The 12,198-nt window shown below is 43.6% G+C and overlaps 1 protein-coding gene across 4 annotated transcripts in view; it reads right to left on the bottom strand.

Annotated features, from left to right (window-relative positions):
- Nucleotides 1–12,198, bottom strand: part of PTPN11 (protein tyrosine phosphatase non-receptor type 11) — a 91,157-nt gene that overhangs the window by 29,308 nt on the left and 49,651 nt on the right. For all 4 annotated transcript variants that reach the window (XM_034934559.3, XM_034934561.3, XM_034934560.3 and 1 more), the window contains exons 7-9: nucleotides 7,637–7,733; nucleotides 2,939–3,018; nucleotides 2,654–2,812 (exon numbers count right to left, since the gene is read on the bottom strand). In XM_034934559.3, the coding sequence (XP_034790450.1) occupies nucleotides 2,654–2,812; nucleotides 2,939–3,018; nucleotides 7,637–7,733 (336 nt within the window). The remainder of the gene's footprint in view (nucleotides 1–2,653; nucleotides 2,813–2,938; nucleotides 3,019–7,636; nucleotides 7,734–12,198) is intronic.

Here is a 12,198-nt window from a genome sequence, read left to right as displayed (position 1 = left end):
TCTTGGTTGGGCGCAGTGGCTCACACCTGTAATCCCAGCACTTTGGGAAGCCGGGTGGATCACTTGAGGCCAGGAGTTTGAGACCAGCCTGGCCAACATGGTGAAACCCTGTCTCTACTAAAATTACAAAAATTAGCCAGGTGTAGTGGCACACGCCTGTAATCCCAGCTACTCAGGCGCTGAGGCAGGAAAATCGCTTGAATCTGGGAGGCGGAGACTGCAGTGATCCAAGATAGTGCCACTGCACTGCAGCCTGAGTGACAGAGCAAGATACAGTCCCAAAAAAAAAAAAAAAAAAAAAAAGAACGATGTGGTCTTTTATTTATTATGATTCTCAATTCAGCTTTCCCTCTGGTATTTTGTAGATCCAAACACCTCTGACAGATTTGATGCAAATTTTAGTTTCCCCAAATAAGCACTCCTAATATTAATTGTACTCTATGCTGTCACTGGCCAATCAAGGCTGAGGACTGCTCCCAGTCACTATAGGGAACTCACCAGAGAATATAAAATTAAATCATGACCCTGAAAAGAACGTTTTAGCTAACTTTAAACATCAGCCCTCCCCCTAGTTTCTAAACTCCCGTGGAAACCTTGGCAAACAAATTCTAAAATGTGAGAACTAATACACTGTCTTTTAAAATAGAGCCCAGGAATCAAACACAGTCCACAGTCTGGCTTGTCTTCTGTGCACTGGGGGGATACTGAGAGTAGGATGTCAGAAAGGTCTGTGGAGAGAATCAATGCCCATCATGTCATCCTCTCGGCACCACCAAAGTAAAGAGGAAGAATGAGACAGGGAGCAGAGAGTAGGACATGGTGGTGAGGGGTGGGGTAGAGTGATTTGGCCCTAATGCCTGTCTATCCAGGAGAGCTTCTGAAAGGGACTGATACTGATTCCTCTGAAGCAACACAAGACCCCTCTCTTCACAATCCTCATGTCTTCTGAGAACAGGTGAACCTCCTATAGCTATAATCAGGCAAAAACAAGGATGAAGGGCTTCATTCTTCCTATCCACATTTAGGGCAAAAAACCCTTGCCTGAAGCAGAAACTACAAAGATGTTTTCATTGGTCCATTAATTCAAGAACACCTAATGTTACCACAGGCATTTGCTGAAGGAAACCTTTGTTTCACGATGACCAGAACTGGCCTCAAAGGTATTCAGAAGTATACCAACTAGGAGTACAACAATGAAAGTCTTATGAAAATCACACTGCCCTTCACATCCAATATGAAAATTACAGTAGGAAGGCTCAACTCCAAAGTTCTCCATCTGCCTTAGGTTTAATTTATAGGTATGACTGCTACATTCCACATAAAATCTTATATAAACCAATTAAAGGATATCTAAAAAAGAACTTTCACTAGAACACAAACAAAAACACAGAACTTTTCCATATTTAAAAAAAAAACCACCATGGTGGGCTCACTTTGAGATAACACAGAGGGCTGTCACTCAATAAGATCTGTCCGCTCTTCTGTAGGTGTGGGGTGTTACAATTTATTTTTTTAATCTGAAGTGTCTTGAAGAGTATGGAGTAATGAGTCCTAGGCAGGTGCTGCTGGTGGGAGTGAGCACTGCAGCAACCATTTGGGAGGACAGTTAGGCAGAGTTAATTAAAACAGACAACATGGCCAGGCATGGTGGCTCACGCCTGTAATCCCAACACTTTGGGAGGTCAAGGCAGGTGGATCACCTAAGCTCAGGGGTTCCAAAACCAGCCTGGCCAACATGGCAAAACCCCATCTCTACTAAAAATACAAAAATTAGCCAGGTGTGGTGGCACGCACCTGTAGTCCCAGCTACTTGGGAGGCTGAGGCATGAGAATCATTTGAACTGGGAGGCAGAGGCTGCAGTGAGCTGAGATCATGCCACTGCACTCCGGCCTGGGCAACAGACCGAGACCCTGTCTCTACAAAACAAAAAACAACAACAGAAATACTCTATACGTTCAAAAGGTAAGGAAAATGCTACACATGTTAAAAGGAAAGCTATAGATGACATTAACACTTCCAGAGATGAAAAATACAATGTCTGCGATGAAAAATACTCTGGATAGGATTAAGAGCGGATGACATATTGCAGAAGATTAACTTGGAGACATAGCAAAAGAAGCTATTCGAAATGAAACACGGGGAGAAAAAACTGAATAAAATAAACCAAGTATCAGTGGGCTATGAGACAACTTCAAGTAGTCTAATACACGTATGACTGCTGTCCTAGGACAAGGTTGTGCAGGGTACATTTTTTTTTTTAAGAGATGGGGTCTTACTACATTGCCCAGGCTGGTCTCAAACTCCTGACCTCAAGTGATCCGCCCACCTCAACACCCCACAGTGCTGGGACTACAGGCATGAGCCACCATGCCCAGCCCAGGATATGTATCTGAAGAAACTAAGACTGAACATTATCCAAATTTAAGGAAAACTACAAATCCATGGAGCCAAGAAGCTCAACAAATCCCAAGCAGAAGAAACATAAAGAAAACTACACCAAGGAATAACATAATCAAATTTCTCCTAGTCCCTTTTTTCCAGAGAATCAGTTACAGTAAGCTTAATTCATTTATTCAATTCCTAAACATGGCCAATCTGACATGTCTGATACTTTAAAAACAGTTTAGCAGAAAAGAAGTTTCTGTGATTTACCTTTCCTCTCTCCACTTCTTTCGTTGTCATGACAATCACTCGGGAGTTTTCTTGGAACACCATCCGCCAAAAGTCATTCACCGTGTTTTGCAGGCAGCCTTGTGTGGCAATGTAACTCTTTTTGGGCTTTGAATTGTTGCACTTGGTTTCAAATTCAGGCTAGAAATTTAGGAAGAAAATCCTTCAAACAACTTAAAGTTACTTTCAGGACATGAGGAAGGATTTAAAATACAAAAATAGGCTAGAAATGTATGGTCAGAAAACACTGTGAAAAGCAAAGCTTACCATGATGATATTTGCATTGATGTAATCTGAAACAGGCTCATTGGGATCACCATCGTGTAGGACAACCCTGGTATGATCAACTAGAAGAAAAAGAGACCACGGTCACATAAGTCCTGGACTGCTTCAGGAAAAACCAGTTCAAATCAGTTACTCCCCAGCCTAGTCCAAGTTTTGTTCATTTAATGATTGAAAAAAAAAAAAAAAACACATAAAAATTAAAGCCCAGGTAAGCAAAACAGTAACGTGAACACTGCCTGATGTCTCAAAATGCCATCTTCACAATTTCCTAGTTTTGATCATATACTATGGGTATATAGGATGTTATCATTGGGTATATAGGAAGCTCAGAGAAGGTACAAGAAAATTCTACTATTTGTGTAACTTCTTATGAGTTCCAAAATTATTTCAAACCAAGAAATTTTGGGCTGGGCGCAGTGGCCTATAATTTCAGCACTTTGGGAGGCCAAGGCAGGTGGATCATATGAGGTTAGGAGTTCAAGACCAGCCTGGCCAACATGACGAAACCCTCTCTATGAAAAATACAAAAATTAGCCAGGCATGTTGGTCCACATCTGTAATCCTAGCTACTAGGGAGGCTGAGGTACAAAAATCGCTTGAACCCGAGAGGCAGACATTGCAGTGAGCCAAGATCACACCACTGCACTCCAGCCTGGACGACAGAGTGAGACTCGGTCTCAAGAAAAAAGAAAAGGGGAGGGGGAGTTTTAGAAAAAAAGAAGATTGAAGTATACATATATGACATGATGTCTGAGATGGGCTTCAAAATAATTCAAGGAGAGAGGAGATGTGGATCAGAGTATAGATGAAACCAAGACTGGGCATGAGTTGATAATTGTTGAAGCTGGGTGATGTGTACATGTGGGTTCTTTATGCTCTTGAATATATTTGAAAATTTCCATAATAAAGAGGGGTTTTTGTTGTTGTTGTTGTTGTTTTAAATTTATTTTTTGAGACAGGGTTTTCCTCTGTCACCCAGGTTGGAGTGCAATAGCACTATCTCGGCTCTCTGCCACCTCTGCCTCCTGGGCTCAAGCAATTCTCATACCTCAGCCTCCTGAGTAACTGGGATTACAGGAGCGTGCCACCACATCTGGCTAATTTTTGTATTTTTAGTAGAGATGGGGTTTTGCCATGTTAGCCAGGCTGATCTTGAACTCCTGACCTCAGGTGATCTGCCCACCTCAGCCTCCCAAAGTGCTGGGATTACAGTTGTGAGCCACCGCACCCAGCCAGGTATTTTTTAGTGAAGCATAATGCAGTGGAATATCACAAGGCTCTGATAGTACCAACTGTCCAAATTCTGTACAAAAGTCCATTATTCGTATAAAAATCTGAGTGCTCTACCTAAACAACATATTTTGCAATGGGAATTAGTAAGACAGCCATGTGTCTTAAAAGAATAATGTCTTTTTTGCTTCAGACTCCTCATCTTTAAGGAAATGAGATGTTCATCAGAGGAAACATCTGAATGAGACCTTTAAGGGAGGAAAAAGCGATATTCTATTTAGATACTGCATACCATTGATCCCTTCACTTTCCCATACATTTTATACCATTTAATACCACCTGACCCCTGAGCAGATGTCACAACTTAGACATAGAAAGGACAAGGTGGCCAGGCATGGTGGTCCACACCTGTAATCCTGGCACTTTGGGAAGCCAAGGCAGGAGGATAGTTTGGGCCCAGGAGGTCAAGACCAGCTTGGGCAACACAGTGAAACTCTTGTCTATTTCTAAAAATTGAAAAAATAAATTCCAAAAAAAAAGGATAAGGCTTCCTCAAGGTCACTAGTACCATGCTACAGCTCAAACTCCTTCTCTGCAAATTCCTCACTGCCTTTTCTCAGTATTACAAATGTCTCCACTTTCCCCCATCCTCACATATATACATTACCATATCCATGTAGATATGATATACATATATACCATGTATATGTACATATGCATGCAGAAAGAGAAAGACTATGTTTCATGCATAGACACACACAAAGGATGGTTTACAAGATTTGACAAAATGACTCTGACCTGATGAGACATGAGGGCAATGCTCTCCAAATTTGATCACAACCCCCAATCACACAGTTTTTCTATGCTGAAATGTATACACATATGCACTATAGGCAAGCAAGCCTTATTTGTAAGTTGGATAAATATAGTATGCATAGCCAGGTGCAGTCGCTCATGCCTGTAATCCCAGCACTTTGGGAAGCCAAAGCAGGAGGATTGCTTGAGCCTAGGAGTTCGAGATCAGCCTGGGCAATATAGTGAGACCCCCATCTCTATATACAATCAATCAATCAATCAATAAAACATTATGCACTCCCTGCAATCAATCTAGGCCTCAGACAAATTTTTCTTTTTCTTTTTTTTTTAGGGACAGGATATAAATAAAGAGAAGTTGTAAATGTTCCTTCCTTTCTCCTCGGTGCACTGCCTTGCATAGCACATCAATGGAGAACCCCATGCATTAGAGTGGTGCTAAGAACAGTGACTTTGGGGGCTCCAGTGCCAGTTCTCCCACCCACTCCCCTTCACTTATAACCTTGCTAAAATGGTCTAGGAAACCAGGATACTAAGAATGCTTCCTTCCTGTGCATGTGATATGGATTAAGTGAGATAAAAATGCAAAGAGTTCAGCATAGAGTTAGACCTCAGGAGAGAGGAACTGTGACTGGTTTAGTGCAGTTTCTGAGATCCTCATGCAAGGCCTACATCCTGCCAGGCCTTTTTCCCTCCTGGTTCAACTTGGGCTTTGCCTGGTAGCATTTGGGTGTTACAGAAGATATAGCCAGACACAGTGGCTCACACCTATAATCCCAACACTTTGGGAGGCCGATGCAGGCAGATCGTTTGAGCCCAGGAATTTGAGACCAGCCTGGGCAACATGACGAAACCCTGTCTCTACAAAAAAAAAATTACAAAAAATACAAAAATTAGCTGGGCATGGTAGCACGTGCCTGTAGTCCCAGCTACATTGCAGGCTGGGGTGGGAAGGACCACCTGAGCCCGGGAGGTTGAGGCTGCAGTGACCCATGATCATGCCACTGCACTCCAGCCTGGGCAACAGAGTAAGACCCTATCTCAAAAATAAATAAATAAATAAGTAGAAAAAAGGAAGGTCTACATCCTTCCAGGCCTTTTTTCCTCATGATTCAACTTGGGCTTTGCCAGGTGGCATTTGGGTGTTACAGAAGGTACAGCCAGGCACAATGGCTTGCACTGGTAATCCCAACAGTTTGGGAGGCTGAGGCAGGAGGACTACTTGAGCCCAGGAGTTCAAGACCAGCCTGGGCAACATAGGGAGACCCCGCTCTAGAAAAAATTTTATTATTTTTTTAAATCGTTTTTTGTTTTGAGACAGAGTCTCGCTCTGTCGCCCAGCCTGGAGTGCAGTGGTGCACACTGCACCTCCGGCTCATTGCAACCTCCGCCTCCCAGGTTCAAGTGATTCTCCTGCCTCAGCCTCAGCCTCCCAAGTAGCTGGGATTACAGGCATCCACCACCACACCCAGCTAATTTTTGTAATTTTTAATAGAGATGGGGTTTCACCATGTTGGCCAGGCTACTCTCGAACTCCTAACCTCAGGTGATCCGCCCACCTCGGCCTCCCAGAGTGCTGGGATTACAGGCGTAAGCCACTGCGCCGGCCTACAGAAAAACTGTAAAATCAACCAGGTGTACTGGTGCCTGCCTATTGTCCCAGCTAATCAGGAGGCTGAGGTGGGAGAATCGCTTGAGCCCAGGAGGTTGAGGCTGCAGTGAGCTGTGACTGCACCCTGAGCAACAGAGTGAGACTGTGTCTCAAAAAAAAATTGAAAGGTACAGCTTTACAGCTTTGCGAATATTCACAAAGTCTTCCTTTTTTTTTTTTTGAGACGGAGTTTTGCTCTTGTCACCCAGGCTGGAGTGCAATGGCACATCTCGGCTCACTGCAACCTCCATCTCCTGGGTTCAACCAATTTCCCGCCTCAGCCTCCCGAGTAGCTGGGACTACAGGCGCACACCACCACACATGGCTAATTTTTGTATTTTTAGTAGAGACGGGGTTTCACCATGTTGGCCAGGCTGGTCTTGAACTTCTGATCAGAGGTGATCCGCTCGCCTCGGCCTCCGAAAGTGCTGGGATTACAGGTGTGAGCCACTGCGCCCGGCCCACAAAGTCTTCTTCTGAGCAGTTTAGGTATATACCCTTTCTCCAGTAACTTGAGCTCAGGGGATCAGCAAGCAGAACAGTTCTAGGAGCCCTCAGGAGGTGTTTGTCTGTTTCCCACTTAAGGGAACTGAGTCCCAGAAAGGAGGCAGGCCTTACCCAGGACTCACAGGCCCAGTGAGGAGGAGTCAAGACACAAATCTGGCACCCTAAGGTCCCTGACACTGAGAGATCCCAAGCCTTGAGATGATCTATCTTGGGCAGACAGAAAATTAATTAACAGAAGGAACCAACCACAGACAAAGCCACCTAGTGGCAACTTTACTCAGTAATCAGCATCACGGGAGCTCAGTGAATGAAGTCATCAACACCCACCATGGTTGATTATTTTGGAAACTGCTTGCAATTAAAGAAGCTAAGGCCTCTGATGTGCTAACAAGAGCACACGACCCTGAGGAAAGGTACAGAGGTGCTAGGAATCAAAATCTCCAAGAGTGACTATTACTGAGCGGAATATTGATACTTACAGGGCAGGATGTTTTTATATCTATTTTTGTTTTTGTTTTCTTGCCTTTGACCCTCTTTTCGGCTGTAGAGAAGTTTGCACTCCTGTTGTTGTAGTGTCTGGAAAGAAAGAAAAGTCAATATTATTACGTGTCAAAGAGCCACAGAAAAAGAAAAAAGCCTGGATCAGCATTACTTCTTTAAGGAATTCATCCTAGGAAATGTTCAGAATTGTGTGCGATAGCTACAAGAATGTTCATCTGGGTCAGGCGTGATGGCTTACACCTGTAATCCCCACACTTTGGGAGGCTGAGGTGGGCAGATCACTTCAGGGCAGGAGTTCGAAACCAGCCTGGCCAACATGGTAAAACCACAGCTCTACCAAAAACACAAAAATTAGCCAGACATGGGCACCTATAATCCCAGCTACGTGGGAGGGTGATGCAGGAATCACTTGAGCAGAGATTGTGCCACTGCACTCCAGCCTGGGCGAAAGAGCGAGACTCCGTCTCAAAAAAAAAAAAAAAGAAGGTTCATCTGAATGCTGCAACAACAGTGAAGAAATGCTGAAAATAATATAAATGTCTAACAGGAAAGGACCGCCTAAATAAAACTATTGTTTGTTCATACAAAAGAATGTTCTATGTCCATTTAAAAAGATGTACTAGGAAAATAACACCTTGGAAAGATGATGAAAGTGAAAAGAAAGTCAAACCTCCAAAATAGCATATGATGTAATCATACACTTGCATTCACCTACGTACAAAAGAAATGGCATAAGGACACCATGATGTGCATCTGTAGTCCCAGCTACTCTGGAGGCTGAGGCTGGAGGATCACTTGAGCCCAGGAGTTCAAGACCAGCCTGGGCAACAAAATGAGACGCTATCTTAAAAAGAAAAAAAGTTTTAATTTTTTTTCTTTAAAAAAAAAGGCAGAAGGCCAGGTGCAATGGCTCACGCCTATAATCCTAGCACTTCAGGATTACCTGAAGTCAGGAGTTAAAGACCAGCCTGGCCAACATGACAAAACATGTCAGCCTGACATGACAAACAGACTGGCCAATATGACAAAAAACCAGACATGGCCAACAAACCAGCCTGGCCAACATGACAAAACAGACCAGCCTGGCCAACATGACAAAACCCCGTCTCTACTAAAAATACAAAAATTAGCCAGGCGTGATGGCGCACCCCTGTAATCCCAGGTACTCGGGAGGCTGAGGCACGAGAATCACTTGAACCCAGGAGGCAGAGGTTGCAGAGAGCCAAGATCACGTCCCTGCCCTCCCGCCTGGGTAACAAAGGGAGACTCCATCTCGAAAAAAAAAAAAAAAAAAGTGGGAGAAGAACCAAATAGGTAATGGTGATTTTTTTTTTTTTTCTCCCAGGGTAGCAGGATTATGAAGTCCTTTTCTTGTTTTTTTTCCCACTGTGTTCTCCCTTAAATTTTCTACAATGAAACAATAGAATATTCATAAGAAAAATCTTTAAAAATAACAATTATAAAGAATGAAACCCAACAAGGATTGGCGTAGCATATACAAATAACAGCTGTGATCTATATTCTTTTTTTCTTCTTCTTTTTTTGTTTTAAATAAGACAGGGTCTCTCTCTCTTTCTGTTTATCATATGATGGAGCCACGGCACTCCAGCCTGTGTGGCAAAACAAGATCCTGTCTCAAAAAAAAATAAAAAAGTCAATTTCAAGGGATAATTGGTTTACAAAAAACCTAGTGTTTAATGGGAAATCACAAATAGGCAAATCAAGAAAGTAAAAGGTAGGCTAAGAAAAGAAAATTTATATATAAAATGCCAAAATGGCTACCCTCAAAGAGTCCTACAAGGAAAAACACAGTCATATTTCACAACACAGCAGCCCTGTTTTATTTCCATTTCATTTATCTGATTTTCACAAGTGTAAAGGTCTGGACTTTAAATTGGTATTTGATGCTCAGTTTCAAAATGCAACCTTCAGCCTGGACATAAGCTCATCACAAAAGCATTTAACTAGCTGAAACCTGGACAAAAATAAAAACAATGTAGATAGAACTGTGACAAGGAATCAGTCATTTGAATTTTTTTTAATGAGCTCAGGTTAAGGAGTTAAGGCAGTTTGCCCTCTCTGGGCAAGCATTTCCTTGGACTGTGAGCCAGTCTTACCAAGCAATACTGCTGTGTTAGCAAGAAGGTTTAACCTTGATGTTTAGACAGGTTATTAAGGTGAGGTTCAAAAAGAAGTTCAAACACTGAACTGAATCAATCACTTCAACTAAATGAAGTGAAACGACATCAACAAAAAAATACATACCGGGGGAGGGGGACTGGGACTAATTAGCAGCTTGATTTAAAACAAACTTGTCAGGAAAGCATTCAGGCCTTCATTTACGAACCCAACTTCGCATGACACTTCACTGAGGTGGGGGGGTGGCAGGACACACGTGGCCAAAGCAATCACTATGCAAGGTGAATTTCCTACAGTTCCTGTTTAATTACCCTTCAATTTCTCCCTCCACCTTCAAGATCAAGTCCAAGCTGTTCAGGATGATGCACAAGGCCTTCTAGTCTCTGAGCTAATCAGGGCCTGCCTCTAAGTTCCTTTCTGTTTCGCCAAGCTACTTTGCCTGTCTGTGCCTCAGTTTCCTTGAGTGTGAAATGAGCGCAATCCTTTCTACCCCCAAAGGGGCGGGGTGAGGGTCAAATGAGATGCGTGTACATCACTATACAGTGCGTGACATACAACAAAGCAAGTATACAGATACTGGCTATTTCTATGACATCACTATTGCTACATGAACTCTACACTGGCTACTCCACGTGTGGTCTGTAGACCAGCAGCATTAGCACCACCTGGGAGCTGGTTAGAATCCCAGCCCCAGGTCCTACCCCAGACTTAATCAAAATCAGTATTTTTGCTCGAGGACAGGAGGTCAAGACCAGCCTGGGCAATATGGTGAGAGCTGGCTTCTACAAAAAATTTAAAGATTAGCCAGACATAGTGGCATGCATCTGTAGTCCCAGCTACTCGAGAGGCTGAGGTGGGAGGATTACTTGAGCCCAGAAGGTCAAGGCTGCAGGGAACCATGATTGCACCACTGCAGACCAGCCTGGGCAATGAAGCAAGACTCTGTTTCCAAAAAAAAAAGCACCTTCAAGATGCTTTGGCATCTCTGCATACCACCTCTTATGTCATTTGTTTCTTTAAACTGAACTCCTCTTTTTCTCCTTCACAAAATATATTTCAAAAAGAAACTGCCTCAGCCAGGCCCAGTGGCTCAAGCCTATAATCCCAGCACTTTGGGAGGCCAAGGCAGATGGATCACCTGAGGTCAGGAGTTCAAGACCAGCCCAGTCAACATAGCAAAACCTGGTCTCTACTAAAAATATGAAAATTAGCTGGGAGTGGTGGCAGGCACCTGTAATCCCAGCTACTTGGAAGCCTGAGGCAGGAGAATCGCTTAAACCCAGGAAGCAGAGGTTGCAGTGAGCCGAGATTGTGTCACTGCACTCCAGCCTGGGTGCCAGAGCAAGACCCTGTCTCAAAAAAAAGAAAAAAGAAAAAAGAAATTGCCCTTACTTGCACAAATTTTAAAAATTTTTTCATTTTGCTGTATATAGAAGGTAAACAGAAAAGGGAATATAACAAAAATGAAATATTATCAAATTCTACCTAGATACTGGGGCATTCCTGAGGCTTTGCAAAAAAAAAAAAGACACAGGCAAGTGTTAGAGGTAGATGTTAAACACTTACTACTACCATATGGAGACCTTCTTCAGGCTTCATCTACGGACTAGATAAGGACGAAAAAGAGAAAGCCTTTCTCATTTGCTAATTCATCTTACCTACCGTGATGGGGTAACACCAAGAATCATCTCACAACACAAAGGGAATACTTTGCCAGACTAAATTCAGAGTTCCAGACCAGGGAAATCCTCATCAATACTCATTTTGGCTGGGCCACCCATCATCAGGTCTGCCAGAGGCTCCCCTTAATCTTTTTTTTTGTTGTTGGGACAGAGTCATGCTCTCTCACCCAGGCTGGAATGCAGTGGTGTGATCATAGCTCACTGTAACCTCAAACTCCTGGGCTCAAGTGATCCTCGCACCTCAGCCTCTTGAGTAGCTGGGACTACAGGCACACACCACCACATCTGGCTAATTCTTTTCCTTTTTGTAAAGACAGGGTCTCACTATGTTGCCCAGGCTGGTCTCACACTCAAGGACTCCAGCCCTCCTCTGGCCTCAGCCTCCCAAAGCACTGAGATTACAGGCGTGAGCCACTGCACCTGTCCTGTGCTTTCCTTATCCTGCAGTAAGTTCTCAATCACCTCTTCCAGGCGGACTTGGGGCTTGAATAGTGCACAGTCAAGATGGCTGCTAGGTCCAGAGGCTTCCACAGAGGACAGGAGAGGCACCCCTGCATCCCAGGCTCAGGTGGGTGCTAACTGCCAGCAGCTGACAGCTGTCACAGATTGATAATAGCTAACAGCACATCTCTCCCCCGGCTCCTTCCCTAGTGCACCAATTAGCCCAGCCTCATCTGCACCTGGGACTCAAGTTGCCTAAACATATTTCATTTTCCATA

The sequence above is a fragment of the Pan paniscus genome, chromosome 10 (assembly GCF_029289425.2).
Source record: "Pan paniscus chromosome 10, NHGRI_mPanPan1-v2.0_pri, whole genome shotgun sequence".
Classification (NCBI taxonomy): domain Eukaryota; kingdom Metazoa; phylum Chordata; class Mammalia; order Primates; family Hominidae; genus Pan; species Pan paniscus.
This window is presented reverse-complemented; position numbering and strand designations above follow the sequence as displayed.